The sequence below is a fragment of the Gopherus evgoodei genome, chromosome 6 (genome assembly GCF_007399415.2).
Source record: "Gopherus evgoodei ecotype Sinaloan lineage chromosome 6, rGopEvg1_v1.p, whole genome shotgun sequence".
In the NCBI taxonomy this organism is placed as follows: domain Eukaryota; kingdom Metazoa; phylum Chordata; order Testudines; family Testudinidae; genus Gopherus; species Gopherus evgoodei.
This window is the reverse complement of record NC_044327.1, coordinates 20,969,866-20,988,423: the sequence shown is the minus strand read 5'-3', so window position 1 is coordinate 20,988,423 and position 18,558 is coordinate 20,969,866. Positions and strand designations below refer to the sequence as shown.

Below are 18,558 nucleotides of genomic sequence, written 5' to 3'. Positions count from 1 at the left end.
CATCAGCTGTCCAACAGGAGCTGTGGAGAATGAAGACTAGAGGCTATAGGTGTAGACCACCTCCTCTTTCTACCTCCACTTCAGTGCCTGCCCACCTAGACATCCAGGGCGTTCTAAGCAGGCATTTTGATGGGAAACTCGAGGACAGTTCCAGGATGCCAGACCAAATTTTTCATTTGTTTGCAAACTGCCTTGCCCATCTCATGGCACTACAACCTGTGGGTGTTGAGCACTGTAGAGGTGGGATATACCTTCCAATGTATTTCCTTCCCACCTTCACTCTCCATCCTTCTGCAGGGGCACCTCTCACAAATAACTTCTGGTCCAAGAGGTTCAATATCTTCTTCAGGTAGGAGCCATAAAGGAAGTTTCACAGAATTTAAGAAGGAAAGATTTCCATCGTTATTTCCTAATCCCGAAAGCCAGGGGAGAACTCAGGCCTATTTTAGGCCTGCATCAGCTCAACAACTATCTCAAGAAGATTACATTTTGCTTGCTCACCTTGGCATCCATTATTCCCTCTCTGGATCCAAGAGACTGATATGCCACCCTCGATTTAAGAGATGCCTACTTTCATGTGTTGATATACCAAGGGCACAGAAAGTTCCTCAAACTCATAGTGGAGTACTCATATTGCCAGTTCATAGTGCTTCTATCTGCAGCTCCTTGGGTGTTCACAAAATGTCTGGCTGTGGTAGCAGCGTTCCTCAAAAGATTAGAAGTGCAGGTCTACCCTTACCTGGATGACTGGCTAATTAAGGGCCAGTCCCAAGCTTAGGTTATATCCAGTGGTGCAAGTAAAATCCATGTCTTACCAGTACGGGGAGGGCCCCCACTAGCTAAGGGAGACATGTGACCCTCCATGTGACCCCCACCACCTCCGGGGTCCCCACGCTCTCCACGTCCCCTCTCCACATCCATCCCATGTTTCCCAGGGCAGGCGGCTCTATCCTCCTCCTGATGCACTGGAGACAGGGCTGGCATGGTTAAGGCTGGGGGCTAGCAGTACAGCCACCGGAGGAGCTGCCGGTGTTCTGGTGCTGCTGCGCCTCCTACTAGGGAAAGAAGCAGAACTCCCAGCCCCGCCCCCTGCCCTTCCAGGCATGGAGCTGTGTCTCCATCCTTCCTTGTACTACAGCAGCAGCTCTGCCGGAAACTGAGCTGGGGGATAGGGTTGGGGGTGGTACAGCGCTGGTGGAGCTGTCAGCATTCTACTTCTTTTCCCCGCTGCCTTTCCCAGTGGGGAAAGGAGCAGAACCCCCAGCCCTCCTGCTTCTGTGTCTTTCTGGTATGCTGTCCCGGCTATAAATAGCTTGCCAGTATGGCATACCGGAGCATACCGGCCTACTTGCGCTGCTGGTTATATCCAGCATTCATCTTATTCAGTCAGCCTTCAAGGCCTTAGGACTACTGATCAATGCAGATAAATCTATCCTTTGCCCATTGCAGAGGATAGAGTTTATAGGGGCTTGGAGTCTACCTAAGCTAGAGTTGACAATCCAATCTATTTGATCTCTCATGACAGTACTCAAGATTCATTCAATCCAATCACAACAGTCCAAAACTGCATGAGACTCCTAGGGCACATGGCCTGATGCACATATGTAGTAGAACAATGCCAGGCAGCACTTCAGATCCCTTCAAACATGGCTGCCGCAGTGTACTCGCCAAACCGTCTACATCTGGACACTGTGCTTATGGTACCTTCACAGGTTCTAATTTTGCTGAATTAGTGATTGAATCCTATCAACTTTTGTATGGGTGCCTCCTGCGCCCTCAACCATCAATGACTCTGGTCTCAGGACTCAGATGGCTCTAGGATGGAGAGCTCACCTGGAGCTCTGAATTCACAGTCTTTGGTCCTTGACAGAGCTGGCTCTTCATATAAATGTCAGTGAGATCAGGGCAATTCGTCTTGCCTGTCAGGCTTTCCTACCTCATATCAGGGGAAGAAACCTGCTTGTCCTTCTGAACAACATTGCAGCAGTGTTTTACCTGAACAGATAAGGAGGAGCCCAGTCATCCCTCCTGTGTCAGGAAGCAGTTCACCTATTGGTATTTTGCATAGCCCATCTAATCAACTTCAAGGCCACTTGTCTTCCAGGGGTGTAGAATAAGCGAAAAGATCTCCTGAGCAAGTCTTTCTCCAGTCACCATGAATGGTCTCTTCACTCGACGTAGCCAGAGGCACTTTCCACGAGTAGGGGACTCCCCAAATAGACCTATTTGCAAACAGCAGAAAATGTCACCAATTCTGCACCCTACAAAGCCACAGTCCAGGTTCCATTACAGACACCTTCCTGCTATCCTGGATGCGAAAGCTTTCTTACGCTTTTCCCCCAATCCCACTCCTACACAGAGTGCCACTAAAGAGCAAGCAGAGTCACACAGGGATTATATTACTAGCCCCAGCATGGCCCCACCAACCCTGGCTTTCCACTCTACTGGACCGTTCAGCGGTGTAAGGAGGCGCCCTGGCTCCACGCCGCGCCTGAGAGGGACGAGCCAGAGCAGGTGCCTCAGTGGGCAGAGCCACCACCGCCTGTCCCCGCCCCCCGGAAGTCCAGGGGCGGGACAGGAAGTATAAAAGCCCGGCCCAAGCGCTCAGTTGGCGGCTGGCTGCTGGAGAGGACAGACGCTGGAGCCCGAGCTCCCGCTGGACCCAGCCTACCCTGTGCTCACTACCCGGAGGAACGCTGGCCTGACTTGCCTTGTGCTTGGTATCCGGAGGAGCGCTGGCCTGACCTGCCCCGCGCTCACTACCTGGAGGAACGCTGGCCGGACTTGCCTCATACCCGGTACCCAGAGGAACGTCGGCCTGACCTGCCTTGCGCCTGGTACCCCGAGGAGCTGCCTGAGCCTCCCTACGACCGGTACCCGGAAGAACGTCGGCCTGACCTGCCTTGTGCCCAGTATCCTGAGGAGCTGCCTGAGCCTCCCTACGACCAGTACCTGGAGGAGCCCATGGTCTGGGACTCCCAGACGAAGCTGGCGAGAGACAGGTACCCAGAGAGGGGGAGGTCGGAAGTGGCCCGGGGGTAGCCGACCCTGGTTTGGCTCCTGAAGAGCCTGAACCCATGTCAGTGTGTTTCGGCCAGGATCCCCACTGACAGCAGCGTGCCTTTGCCGCTGCTAGGGCCCCGGGCTGGAACGCAGTGGCGTGGGAGGGACTGCGTTCCCCCTGCCACCCTCCCAAGGGTGGCAGACTCCCCCTCTCCCTGGCCTGAGGAGGTCTTCTGTGTGGACCTATGATATACTGTGTTTGCTCAGCCTGCTGGAGGCCTGAGCCTGAACTGCTACTGCCCCGCCCTGCCCAAGGGCCTGGGCTGATATACTGAGTTTGCTCAGCCTGCTGAAGGCCTGAGCCTGAACTGCTTACTGCCCCGCCCTGCCCAAGGGCCTGGGCTGATATACTGAGTTTGCTCAGCCTGCTGAAGGCCTGAGCCTGAACTGCTACTGCCCCGCCCTGCCCAAGGGCTTGGGCTGATATACTTTGTTTGCTCAGCCTGCTGAAGGCCTGAGCCTGAACTGCTTACTGCCCCGCCCTGCCCAAGGGCCTGCGCTGATATACTGTGTTTGCTCAGCCTGCGGAAGGCCTGAGCCTGAACTGCTACTGCCCTGCCCTGTCCAAGGGCCTGGGCTGATATACTTTGTTTGCAGACCCTTTATTCCCTCAACGCCTGCTGAGGGGTTAGGCCTACCTGGACTGCTGTTTGTAAGGAGGCGCCCTGGCTCCCCGCCGCACCTGAGAGGGACGAGCCCCGACGCCGCCGGCTTACAAGTGGCAACTCCAGTCTTGCTCCCATTGCACCAGATCTGGTGTCTCAGGACCACAGTTGGCTGCTTCTCCCAAACCCGTGAACTCTTTTTTTTTTTAAAAGCTCCATGGTTAAATCCCAAAGAGCAGGCTTGCTCGCAGCGAGTTCACCAGGTAGCAGAAAGCCCTCCACCAGAGCCACTTGTCTATCAAAATGGAAGTGTTTCTCTATCTGGGTTTGTCAAACCAGAGTTTCATCGATTCATTCATCTGTCCACCAAATACTTGCCTGTCTCCTGCACCTGAAACAGCAAGACTTAGCAATTTCCTCTGTTCACCTGGCAGCAATATCAGCTTCCCACCTTCACGTGGATAACTGTTCTGTTTTTTCTAATGACATGACAATTAGATTCCTTAAAGGCTTGGAAAGATTGTACTCTCAACTAAGGGAGCCCATTTCCTCTTGGGAAGTGAACTTAGTTTTGGCTAAATTTATGAGACCGCCATTTGAGCCTCTTCTTAGAGGTTATACGTGCTGCTTATACTACACCTTTCCTGGAAGGTGATCTTCCTAATTGCTATCACTTCTGCCAGGTGGGTCTCCAGTCTGCGCACCCTCACATCCAAACCACCATACACAGTCTTCTTTAAAGATAAGGTGTACTTACGCCCTCATCTGAGGTTTTTGTCTAAAGTAGTTTCAAATTTTCATATCAGTCAATTTACTTGCCCGCATTTTAGAGCGAACCACATGCAAAAAGGAGTTCTGCTTCTTTCCCTGCTAGGAGGCGCAGCAGCACCAGACTACACACATTAGACAAGCACTGTCATTCTACATAGACAGAACCAAACCATTCTGGTAATCCACCTAACTGTTCATGGCCATAGCAGGCAGAATGAAAGGTCTTTCGATCTCCTCTTAGAGAATTTGATCTTGAATAACTTCTTGTATCTGCCCGTGTTATGATCTGGCAGGCATCTCTCCTCCAGACAAGCTGACTGCCCACTCTACAAGATGGCAAATATCCTCAACAACATTCCTGTTGCATATGCCTATTTTGGACATTTGGATAGCACCAATCTGGTCACTGATACACACTTTCTTCTCCCCTTCTCTACCATCACTCAGTATTCAAAAGATGATGCCAAATTTGGTCGCTTTATATTGTCTGTGCATACATAAACTCTGATCCGTCTGCCTACTTAACTGCTTGGGAATCGCCAACAGCGGAATGCACATGTGCAATCACTTGAAGAAGAAAAAATGGTTACTAACCTTTCATAACTGTTGTTCTTCAAGATGTGTTGCACATGTCCTTTCCACGACCCACCCTTCTACTACTCTGCATTGGAGTTTCTGGATGGAAGGAACTGAGGGGCTCAGGGTCAGCTGGGCCCATCAGCAGAGGGTGCTCAAGCCTTTTCGGCAGATACCATTGCGGGAAAAAGTTTCTGGCGACTCTGCAGGGGTATGCACACACTAAGAGTGGAAAGGGAAAGGACATGTGCAAGACATCTCAAAGAACAACAGTTATGAGAGGTTAGTAATCCTTTTTCTCTTTAAATCTCCTAGAAACTATAGCGTACAATCTTATTTAAATATTCACAGTCAGGGGCATTTTATGGATTTCTTTTTAAACTGGGTAACCAACATTTGATTGGCTAATAAGTTGCTTAAACAGAATTCCTGGTAACTAAGAAAAACGATAATTGATAAAGAATTATAGCTGAAGATTTACAGAAGAATTTCTGAATGTAATGTAATTATGTAATCCATTTGATTATAGTCCACAGTGTTTTACATTTCTTAATTAATATTGTTATACAGAGAATTTTATTTAAATAAAAATCACTATTTCCTGCTGCGTTATGCCTTTTCTTGTCTCTCTGTAAAGTTGTGTAACAACCAACAGAGGGACCCATATAGTAACACAAAACTGAACAAGAACTGAATCATTGCAGTGATTATGTTTGTTTCACAAAGACAAAAGGGTTTTAGTCCAAAACCAGGCAGAAACAATGTGTTTAGTACATTGAGAGACCATGGTGAGGGGTGCCATCCAAATGCTTGTTATAATGACAATAACCTTACTATTCTATTATTATTTATATTAGTAATACATTCTGTTTACTATTTTTATTCTGATCCTTCTCTTCATACTGCCTCTTAAAAGCTAACCATTTAATAGCTGCAAATTTTATTATTTATTATTAGGCTGACAGAAATAAAAGAAAAAATCAACCATTTTAATGATGTCATTCGACGACTTGACATGGATCTGGAGGAGCACCAAGGTACTAGCACCAAATTGAAAATAGAATCTAAAGAACCTTTAAGTTTGCATGTGGTTTGTGTGGTTTTGCAGTTTGCAATTTGGGATGTCCTAAAACTCTGATTTGCATCTGCAACTATCTTTTGTGTAGCCTGATCTGGAAGGGCACAAACTTCAGTTTGTAGATATCCAAAATAGTGAGTTCCTTAAATTGGCTTGAGGCCGGAAGTGTGGTTCTGGTCAGTTAAATAACTGTATAAAAGTAGCACTTAGTGCACTAGTCTGTTTCTTCTGTGTTGCCCCTATCGTTTCTGCATGGCTTCTTGAGAAAACAAGCCTTTATTATTGGCACCACTGTAAAAGTCGTATATTACCAGAAAAACAAAATACTGTATTTTTTTGTAGTCTTTGATCTCTGAAATATTGTCAGTTAGTTTGGATTTTGGAATGTTTATTCCTTGCAATGAACAATGTATAATGTGAAACATGAAAATGGAACTAAATTCTTCCTTTGAAGTGTCAGATGTTTCAGCCCTGGCCAAGGAGCAGAATAACAACTTGATTGACCAATGCTTTGATCAAATATGTCGGATCATACATTTTCTGTCCCTCACAGTCTACACAGTAGCTCATTCCCTGTTCCATAGCAGCTGGAGATAGTTTGACTTTGAGCTAACAGTGGTCCATCTCTGAATCAGCTGTGATAGGGTGGTCCATCTTTGAGTGATTGCTTATTGACTGGCACTTAGTGGTAGTGGGCTTAATGAGTTACTAAGCTCACCCCAGCTTTAAAAGGGGCTTTCTAGCCTGACTTAGAAAGAGTCCTACTCTAGCTTTGGAAGACTTAGTGTAGGACTGAAATTGGCTTGAGAGCCTGGCTTAGGCAGAGGCCTGTTCCAATTATGAGAGATTCAGTTTAGCCAGGGAGTCTAATCAAGGCTTGTGTAGCTCAGTCCAGCTGGGGAAGCTTAGTTCGGGGAGATGCCCATATCAGCCCTGGCAAAATTCTGTTCACCCTGGAAACTCAGCCCAGATAAAGGCTTGTTCTAATTCTGATGGCTCCTTCTTTGACTGGGAGCTGCATTATTATGATAATACTGCAGGAGTCTTTGTAACAGAAGTTATTTTGCTTCCTATGAGACCTTTAAATTAAAATATGTGTCTATGTGTAAATAAATACAATATTTTTAACTCTCCTGAGTATTTTTTCCTCTTGAGAGGAGGCTCAGCACACAATCTGACCTCTAGTTTCTTCGAAAGGACAATAATTATACTGATATTGAGCCTAGCTTAAACAATTGCATAATACTTGCTGTTTCTCTTCTCCATCTCTTGGATGACATTTTGTTTCTTATTACTGAAATGTAACATTTTCGTTGTTTCCCAGAGAAATAGCTTGTTGTTGGAAACATTTATTTATTATTAATTTCCCTTTTCCAGATAGCAGTAAGAGCTTTACTATTTTGCTTTTATTTTTCTTTTCATTTGGTTTCCAACACTGTTATCTTTGTATCCTTGGATGAGTGTAGAAGGTAAGAAGTGAATTGCTGCTTGGTTTATAGTTTACCAACAAGTGCATAGCAACCAGTCCTTTTCTTGCTAGTCCCCCATTGCACTTGCTCTGCTGCCATCATTTCTTTTGTAAAGGCCTTTTTTTGAAAGAAGTGTATGAAGTACATTTAGTAGAACTGCTGATACCCTGATACCCAGAATGGTCAGTAGAAGATAAGTATTTACATGCTGAATGAGACTACCTTGTATTTTTATCTGATAGCCGATAATGTTTCCTACAATCTCTGTCGAATCAGAAGTGTATTGGGCACTGATTTGTTCGTTCACTGTGGGGACAGAACCCACCTGCTCTAAATTGTCATAGCTCCATGGAGCGACAACAGTTTACACCAGCTGAGAATCTGCTCCTGAAATTTATTTACCGTATTTTTTCTCTCCTCAGCTTTTTATCTGTTTAAAACATCACTGCATGACTACTATATTTTTGACCGGGAAAGTAGTGATTATATAACTTGTCCTCACAATCTGTACTTAACCTGGTCCTTGTCTGTAAGTTATAGTCATTTGAAACTTTTATCACCCAGACTTTTACAAGGTAGACTAGAGGCTGATAGCACTTGAAGTTAAGCACATGCATATGTGCTTTGCTGAATACGCATGAATTTACGCATGTGCTTAAATTCTTTGGTGAATCAGGGCCAAAATTCTAATCATTGCTAACAGGAACAGCAGCTGGATAGCACAAAAAGAAATTTCCGAAACAGTAGCTGAAATAGTCATTCTCTCTCATTGTGCTCTGAACTGCTGCTGACTTCTCCTGCCCATTTCTTGTGTGAATGTTGAGAGCCAAGGTCCTTCTTGTAAAAGCCTCTTATTAGAGGCTTTTAGTGGGCCCTACAATGGATTTGAAAAGTAAAGCAGTGCTGTCCAGAGGTGGGTGGGAGAATTGCTCAGTAGTGAATTAGAGCACTTAGCAAACTGATTCAAACACAATAGGAAGAAATTAGGGCAAATAATGTTATTAGTGGTTAGGATGTAATTTTTTCAATGTACTTCTGTTCTTGGAGCTCAGTACACAAGCTATCAGTGCAACTGGGACTATGTTAACTTTGGCCCCAAATTTAAATTTTATATAAATAAGCTTTTTATAAAGCCTCCGTTCAATAGCAACATTTCAGAAAATGAAAATGAAAATTACAAGTGAAAACAGTTCATTTTATACAACTAAAAATTCCTTTGCAGCATTTGAAATCCAAATATTTCACCACTAAAAAATGAAAGTAAAAGTGACTGTTATAAACAATGGTAAAACTGACTTCATTGATTTTTATTGTCCAAGCAGCGAAGCAAGTAATTGGGGTTTTTAAAATTTTTACTTTTAATCATCCAAAATAATATAGGTTTAAAAAAAAAAAAGTCCACTTACAATATGTGACTTGTAAGTTGGCAGTGACATTTAAGTGACCAGTCACAAGCTCCTAATAAATCAGATTTCTGGAATGTAGTCTGCAAATGAAGTTTAAAGTACGTTATTGGTAAAATAATTCAAACCTTTGAGCTGAACTTATTTATACACTATGTCAAGTATCAGAGGGGTAGCCGTGTTTAGTCTGGATCTGTAAAAGCAGCAAAGAGTCCTGTGGCACCTTTTGTACTCTATGGACATTTTAAAACTAGTGCTATAATTCTTTCAGATTGCTTACAGTGACCTTAACATGCTAACCATGTAGAATGATGCACAGTTTCTTGCAAGTGGAATGGACTTCATGTTGCTAATTTACCCTGTATCATGAAAGGGAGAGTCAGCAAGAAACAAGGCCACAGCTGCAAGGAAACTCAAGGAAAATCACTGTCCCTCAGAGGCCACTGGTTGTGCTTATTGTTTATATGCACTAGATAAAAAGGAAAGCAGAAAGGATGTAGATGTAAAAGACTTGGGGGAAAATGTGCTTGCTCAGTTAAATCTATATCCAGCTTTTCCTTTCCTTCTGTGCTTTTTAAATGCTCCGACATATGTTGAAATTAGTGATAAAACTGACTTTCAAACTGGGCACTTATTAAGTTAAGGCTGCCACAACATGATGAACTTGCCCCATCTTCTTGAAATTGTGCAGCATATATAGTAAGAGTCTGCCCCGTTCTGAGACTCCTTAACTGAAGACTTCTTGTAACCCAGTATTTAGGTACAAAGGTAGCTTGAGGTAAGGCCATCATGGTATATGTACTGATACTGTCACTGTTCAAAACATTCTCACGATCTTATCTTAGCAGTATTTTAAACAAATTTTCTTTACATTTTGTTCCCATGCTGAAGTGAATTGTGGTACCTAAACCCTGCTCACATTGGACTAAATTATGGCTTGCCACAAGCCCTGAATGAAGGGAAGCACATAGCTGGACTACTTTAAGAGCAGACTAGTAACTAGACTGTGATTCAGAATCACAATCTGATCTCCAATTTCCCCTTCCTCCAACAGGGTGAATAATCTGCACCAGCCCTAAACTCTGCTGCTGCTGTTATTATTTATTTGAATTATTACCAGCACAGCTATTGTGGTTGGGACTCTGAGTGTGGAGCCAAAGCTCCCCACTAATTGCTTGTTTACTCAGCCTGCTTGAGCAAGAGAAGTCAGCCCTGTAAAAGCTGCTTCTTCTTCTCCCCCCCCCCCCCGTGGCCACTTGCAATATGAGTAGTGAATGCAAGGAGTGCTTTCTTCCACTCCTGCACAGGTAAACAGTGAAAGTTACAATCTGATCCACATGATTTAAATAAGAGGTATACACAATGAATTTGACCCTCTGAATAAACATTTATATAGTCTAGAGCGTGTTTAAAATATTTAAAAAAAATAAAGTTTAATTAATGTACACAAATTTGTCAGGAAGGGAACTTTTCCTGACTTATGCATTCAAATTCTCAGCTTAATCTTATCTTAACATAGCTTTACCAACCACCACCAGTAAATTGCTACACTGTAAAAATCTAAATGTACATACTATGCTTTCTACAGGATATTCATTTTCTTGCCTGTGACTAATGCAGTTGAAATCCAAATTAGGGATGAAGTAGAACCATGAGTTAGTTATTTAAGACCATCCTAATGTGTGACAATATAAATGGTGTGGGGTTTTTTGTTTTATCTTACTTTATTGAAGATTGCTAACTTATTAATATCCAGAAGGCACATCACAAAGTAATCTTGACTGCTGAAAGCCAGAGAAACTGGCATCACTTCCCAAATCTTAAAAAGAAGTGCAGAATGACTTAGTTTGTCAGTCGACATAGCCTAATTGCACAAATGTGATTTTTCCAACACTAGAAAGTGAAACACTAATATTCTAAAATGTATTGGCCCTTAGTTAAAAAAAAATCTGCCAACTAATACAATTTTAAAAAAATATTTGGGGCATTGTCCAATTATGAGGCACGTAACCTCTATCCCACTATATGTATTTTTTAAAAACCCTGAATATTACACTGATGATGTATTGTTATGCTGATTCCCTTTTTTTGAAATGTGTATAATATGCTGTTGATTGACAATGATTATAGTGAGACATGTAAATAACATACAGTCCAATCCTTTTCTGCTTAAGTATGCCGAATTCATGTTTTAGATAATCGAAGTTTTGCCTACCTAATCCTGCTACAGGATTGAGTTAATAAAAAAAGACCTATAAAAACACAATGTAGAGTTCGGAGCATTGATGTTTTGGAGTTAAATCAATGTTACGTCTCTTGTAGGGGAGAAAAATTTGAAATACAAGGAGCTGAAGAAGAGAGAGGAAAGCATGGACAGTAAGTTGTTTAATACAGATTAGACTCCTGGACTGCCAAAGCACAAGGCTTTTTGGATTGTCAAAGCACAATTTATTTGAACCCCAAAACTGTTGACCTGCTGACCACTTGTCTGAAGACCCTGTTACCTGATTCAGAGATGCCTCAGCACAAGGTAACTGATACTGCACATTTACAGATGATTGGAGCACTTTTCCTGGCTCATCATCTGGCGTTTAAGATTTCAGGAACACGTTTTTACGAGGTAAAAGCTAGAATAAAAAAGAATTTTTAAAAATATGCTAAAATGAAAGTTAAATGAAAATGTCATCGAGTGCCCACTGGTGGTCTGAATAGGAGCAAAACTTTGAAGTTGTTCTGAGAATCAGAAACTACAACTTTAGTACGTTTTTACTTATTTGTCTAAAATGAGTATCACTAAAGCTCTCTGACTTTCCAATGAGGTCTCATGACATAGAAGCCTCAGCAGAGGCAAAGTGAGGGTGCAAAACATATAGGGCAAAAATATATTTTAAAGGGTATCATATTTATTAGAATGTTTATAGAGCATTATAAATATATACAGCTGTTTACAAAGCCAAACCAGGAACTTACAAGAGCTTACCAGCAGATTTAGACACGTGCTATATAGAAAACTAGTTTGCATGAAAGAAGGCACTGTTGGTGAGATTGGTATATATAGACTTTGCCAAAAGAAAAAATTGTTTAAGGAGTGTTTAGAATGACAAGAGCGAGGGTACGCGGTACACAGGAAGAATAGAATATAGCACATTAGATTTTTTTAACTTTTAGGAGAAAGCACTGTCCGTTAGATTGAAAAAGTGGTCATCTTGTGAATCACTGTTAGGTTTGGGGTAATAATTCCCTAAATCCACAACTTAAGTCAAAATATTGTAAAATATTTATATCATACATACATGGACAGCCACTGATGCCTTGGATTTTGTTCCTTTAGAGAATTAGTATGGAAAAGGTTTACTGTATACATCTTTGTGTTGTAATGATCTCTAGGAACCCATTTAAAATGTTTCTTTCTAAAAGTAAGTTTATTTCATAATTCCCATTTTTCCATTCCCTCTGCCTTGAACCAACTCAATATTTTATAAGTTTCAACTCTCTTTCTAAAATTGTGGAGAGAAAATATTTGTGAGGATTTTGTGGGGCAGAAACGATTCCTGTCTGATATCCTGAATGACATTTACACATCTTCTTTGGACAGAAATTTGTGGCTCTAAATCTAGTAATTAATACTTCACTCTTCTTTCCTCTGCTATGTAACATGCCTGGACACACATGCTTATAAGTCTGAGCAGAGTCCAGGCCCTGTCTCTGGGTTTCTAGGCACACTTGCAGGTTTCAGATTCCCATTCTAACACCCCTTTCTGACGGTTGAGGCCCCCCGTCCAGCTGCCTAGGCCATGAAACTGTCAGCTCCCCAAGATTCCTCTGTTGCTTAAGCACACACTTTCGCAGAGCTCCAAACTTGCAGATGTTCTGGGCTATGTTTTACCTCTTCAAGGACCAGTGATAGTTCAAGCAAACGAACACAGGCTTTGCAAAGGGATCCAACATAATTACTCTTTACTTCAGACAGCCCAAAAATCAGTCAAACAGCTATACGCCATTCCCTGCCTCAGTTTCCTCACCTCTCTTGAGCATTCTTTGGGATTTTTTCAGAGTCCTCTAGGATGTCACGGGTTCCCCTCTTGCAGCTTATGGCTTCTCCTTCAAAACATGAAGTCCGTCTAGCTGACCCCTGCAGTCACTATCCTTTAGCTTCAAATCCTGGCAGGATCAGAGTGGGAAAAGGTCCCCTCTACTACAAAAGCATGCCTCTTTGTTCCTCTCTTCTGCCTCAAGCTTCCTTTGTCTATCTGATCAACTCAGTCTCTGTATTAAATTAAATTTGATGAGAAAGCCATAAGAGAGGCACAGACGGGGCTTGAGGAGGAACACAACATGGTCTGAGCAGTGGACAAGGAAGAATTTTGCTCCTGTGTTCTGAAATACCTGTAGGGGAGTTAAATGACAATTGAGGAGACTTAGAGTACTGAATGCCTTTTCTCTTTGTCTCTCCTTAAGGATTTTCTAGTGAGCTTTCACTGCATTGTCTAAGTGCTAGACTTGTGATATGTTGAATATAAAGCTAATGAGTTTGCTTTGCAGAAATAGTTTTAGATGCATGGTAAATAGTAAAATGGAGACTCTCTAAAGTTATTTGCATTGTCCCAGTCTCCACCCTTCTGTTGTTCCTCTTTAATTTTATAGACTATTAGCCAGAAGCATACATCTTGAGTGAACAATTGTATAAGTACCAAAAATGCCAAAAACATACATCGATATGGCATCATTCTAAAAAAAATGGGACTGGAAAACTGAGGGAAACCTCTTCCACTTAACTCAGCAAAGAAATGTCTTAAATAAGCAAGCTGTAATTGATTTTATTTTTAAAATGTGATTATTTCTCACTTGTTCCCATCTTTAAAATTTTAACAAAATGGTAAATAGTAAAATACAGATTGAAAAAATAAAACTGCAAAGCTGCTCAGACCCCAGAATTTATTAAGCATGAAATTACTTGATAGAATATTTTATTTAAATTGAAGTATATTTAAATCTTAGGTCTTATAAGATACAATTTTGTAAAACTACAGTGAGGTATTTTTATATTTGCTGTTGAATTCAGAGTAAGTACAGTCATAATGTAGAACCCAAAATGTTAATGTAAGCAGCAGCCTCCCTTATCTTGTTTTTTGTTCCGTAGACTTTCTTGAGACTTTTGAAGAGATGAAGACCCAGGAACTGGAGCGGAAGGCACAGATAGAGGCCACCGTTGTTGCACTGTTAGAGCACTCAAGTAGGGTAAGTGCCTTTCTCTGTCTCTGATAAATTAGGCAGTCATAGCCTCATGAAAGACATTGAGGAGATTAAATAGAACAGCGCTGATTAAATACTATTCAGCCCAATTATTGGTGTAATTATCTTCCAAACAATAAACTGATGCCATGTGTTATTGTAACAAAGTAAAATGTATTTAATTACTGTTGTCGTCTCTGTCACTGTTTTGAGGGAAATTTTACAGTTAATAAAATCAGATATTTGTGACCAGAACAAAAGAAAGTCTTTAGCATTGCTATAATCCATCACTATGAAACATGGGAGAATATGAAAACTAAGAAATTTCATTGTTTACTAGTTTATCTAGACCAGGGGTGGGCAAACTTTTTGGCCCGAGGTCCACATCTGGGTATGGAAATTGTATGGCAGGCCATGAATGCTCATGAAATTGGTGGTTGGGGTGCAGGAGGGGGGGGGGTTGAGGGCTCTGGTTGGGGGTCCGGGCTCTGGGTGGAGCCAGAAATGAGGAGTTCAGGGTGTGGGAGGGGGATCCAGGCTGGAGCAGGGGGGGAGGAAGTGGGAGGGGTAAGAGCCTACCTGGGGGTGCGGGCTCTGGGTGGGGCTGAGGGGTGGGGGTACACTGGGCTGAGTGTACACTGGGCTGAGACTGAGGGGTTCGGAGGGCGGGAGGTGGATAAGGGCTGGGGCAGGGGGCTGGGGCGCGGGAGGGGGTCAGGGTGCAGGCGCCAGGTGGCAGTTACTTCAAGCAGCTCCCAGAAGCAGTGGCATGTCCCACCTTCAACCCCTATACAGAGGTGTGGCCAGATGGCTCTGCACACTGCCCTGTCCACAGTCACTGCCCCCATAGCTCCCATTGGCCGCAGTTCCTGGCCAAAGGGAGCTGCAGGGGCAGTGTGCAGAGCCCCCTGGCTGCCCCTACATGTAGGAGCTGGAGAGGGGACATGCCGCTGCTTTCAGGAGCCGTGCAGAGCAGGGCAAGCCCCTGACCCTGCTCACTGGCTGCGGCGTTGTAGCAGGGCAATCCCCGGACCCCACTCCCCAGCGGGAGCTTGGGGGCCGGATTAAAACATCTAGAGGGCCAGATGCAGCTCCCGGGCCATAGTTTGCCCACCCCTGATCCAGACCAAGTCTGAGCATCATAAATGAAGGGGAGGATTCAGTCACCTCCTTTAGATTATTTTCCATATTCTAATTTGTTATTTTTAGGAAATTTCGTCTACCTAACCTATTAAAAGTATTTCTGGAGTTCCCTTCTGTATATTTCTAAATTATATATGCTTCTGGTGTCCAGCTAGAATTTTCCCATTATCAATATCATACTATTTTTTTTTCCAATTCTCCCCAAAATAAATCTTCCATTTCTTTGATTTTGATTCCTTTGGACTATTTGTAGAGGATTGTCATAGGCATCTTTTTAGCCAAGTATTATTTTGAATAAATAGTGATTTACCAGCTCCTTGATACTGTGCTTCAGCATGGTGCCCCATAACTTCAAATTATTTTACTAGGAAGGTTGCTTAAGTGTTGATGTGCTGCAAGTCCCATGACACAGGGGAATGAAATTTTCCTTGTAGTTAAGCCCCTACTTGAATCACAGGATGATCTTCAAATAATTGTGACTGGAAAATAGCAGAAAAGTAATAATTGACCTTTATTAATAGCCATAATTTGGAAAAGCAGAGTAAAGCTATTTGTTTAAGAAAAATTTGCTGGAACAATATTATGTTATGCCTGCTAATTTTTTTTGATAGCCAGACATTTTGCTGCAGCTGTATTACATTCCCTTAAAAAAAAGTGACTGGTACAATATAAAATTCAGAAGGCTAAAAGTCCTAACACAACTGCAGTAGAAATCGAGTCAAGTTATTTTAGCCTTTTACATTTTACAGGCATTGAATGTTAGTGTGGTACTAATTGCATACTCAGAATGTACATAAAACTGTGGACTACACAAAGTAAGCTAATTAAAATCAAAATTGTAGGGGAAGCCTAGTACTGCATGATCCACAATTTCTGCAATATCACAAATGAAGTAGGGCTTTATTTTATAGTACAATGACTCTACAAAGGTGAAGTATCTAAAGCAATGTCATTTAAACATCCCTATTTCATCCTCAATGGTATGTCAATACATCAGTTATAAAAGGAACACAGTTCAGGTTGGCAGATCTGAAATAGAAAATTATTATATTTAAATAGTCTCAAACTATTTAAAAATATTTTGTCCAAGGGCGTTGTATAAGAGTTAAGTCATAAGTGATGTACTAGCAGAGCTTTTTTCTTGCTTTCCGGTGAACACTCATAGCTGCAAAGATATCAAATGTTCTAATTTACTGTTCTTATTTCTGTAAATGAACAGAATGTCAATCGTATGAAACAGATCTCCTCTGTTACCAATCAAGAGCTGAAGATCATGCAGGAGGACCTCACTTTCAAATCAAATGAAATGCAAAAATCACAGAGCACCGCTAAAAATTTGAGTACAGGTGAGGCATATAATGTATGAATTTGCAAATTCCTTCCTTTTTAAAAATAAAATAACATGAGAGTCATAGAATACAAGGTTGGTGATGTTGCATACCATGTATGCTAAAACACTGTAGCTAGGGCAAGTATGAGCTTTGGATCTGGCCCGTGGGATTGTCACCCCTGTGACGCCATGGGCCCCACGCCACTGCTGGAAGTGGCCAGTGCCATGTCCCTGCAGCCCCTGGGGGAGGAGGGACAGAGAGCTCCATGCACTGTCCTTGCCTGCTGATACCTCCCCCCGCAGCTCCCATTGGTCAGGAGCAGGGAACCACAGCCAATGGAAACTTCGGAGGAGGTACCTGCAGAGGAGGGCAGTGCGTGGAGCCCTCTGCCCCTCATCCCCCAGGGGCAGCAGGGATGTGGTGCCAGACCAGCAGGAGGCTAGGGCAGGCAGGGAGCCTGCCCTGGCCCTGGTGCACGCCACTGCCACCCTGGAGCCGCTCCAGGTAAGTGGCACCGGGCCAGAGCCCACACCCTGAACCCCTCATGGCTCTCAGGCCAAAAAGTTTGCCCACCCCTGAGCTAGGGTGAGAGGCAATGCAAACCCTGAGGGATGTTATCTTCTTTTGGTGCCTTTATATAATACCTGTTAGTGCTAACACAAATGATATATAATTCATCATTAGAAGACTATTTCTCTGACTATTAGCAATAACTGATTTTCTTGTTTACTTGATTTAGGACATATTAAGAGTGCATTTTAATACTGTGTATAGCACTTCCCATTGCATTAGTAGGACTTTGCTTTATTTATTTATTTTGATTTATTAGCAACTGACTCAAACTCTAGGCTCTTCATACATTTTAAAATAACATGTAATAGAAAGTAGTAAAGAGTCGTGCAGTGAAATAACCATGAAAATGGACCCTATAATGTTGCTTATACTTACGTTTTGTTAGTGCTTTTCTAAGGGTATGTCTATGCAGCAAAGAAAAACCTGCAGCTGGCCTGTGCTAGCTGACTCAGGCTCGTGGGGATGTTTCATTGCTGTGTAGACTTCATGCTTGGGTGGAACCTGAGCTCTGGGACCTTCATACCCTGCAAGGGTACTAGAGCCAGGGCTGCAGCCCAAGCACAAAAGTCTACACAGCAATGAAGCAGCCCCATGGACTCGTGGCCTGGAGCGGCGAATCGGCTGAACCTGTAGATGCGGCAGATAAACAAACCAGCCTGGCCCACCAAGGGGCTTACCCTGGTGGGCCGCGGGCCAAGGGTTGCCAATCCCTGCTCTAGCTGCTGCGTAGACATATCCCAAAGAGGATTCCTGGCAGCTATAATGTGAATGACCCAACCTTGCCTTGTAAATCATCAAAATCAAATTTTCAGGACTTGATTCCGCAAGCATGCACATTTGTAACTTAAAACACAAAAATATTCCTGTTGACGTCAGTGGGACTACTCATATGCATAAAGTTAAGACTGCACTAACATTAGATATGTGAGTAAAAGTTTGGGAATCAGGCCTATATTTTCTAAAAGCAGAGATTTTTTTTTTCTTGTGGTTTAGTGATAGTGATCTTTATTTAATTCTTTATTTCTGCTGGTTATAGTGTTGTTATTGTCATAATCTAAACCTTTGCCAGTATCATTACTGTTTGAGCAAGGTTTTCCTTGTTTGATTACTGAAGGGAAGCTGCAATAATCATAAATCATTTTGTTTGGTGACTACCACAGCTTGTACTTGCTACCAATTTTCAAAATAGGCTTCTGTGTTGTGACTGCAAAATATGTATCTGCAAAGAAGTAATTGCTGTGCACTAAATATGATGTTAATTGCCTGTTTTCCATGTGCCTCCGGATATTTTGTAACAAATTTATTTGCAAATAC

At 42.7% G+C, this 18,558-nt stretch overlaps 1 protein-coding gene across 3 annotated transcripts in view; it reads left to right on the top strand.

Annotated features, from left to right (window-relative positions):
• The window catches only part of IFT74 (intraflagellar transport 74), a 65,380-nt gene that overhangs the window by 35,379 nt on the left and 11,443 nt on the right, over positions 1–18,558 (top strand). For all 3 annotated transcript variants that reach the window (XM_030567177.1, XM_030567176.1, XM_030567178.1), the window contains exons 13-16: positions 5,973–6,052; positions 11,288–11,341; positions 14,106–14,203; positions 16,560–16,686. In XM_030567177.1, the coding sequence (XP_030423037.1) occupies positions 5,973–6,052; positions 11,288–11,341; positions 14,106–14,203; positions 16,560–16,686 (359 nt within the window). The remainder of the gene's footprint in view (positions 1–5,972; positions 6,053–11,287; positions 11,342–14,105; positions 14,204–16,559; positions 16,687–18,558) is intronic.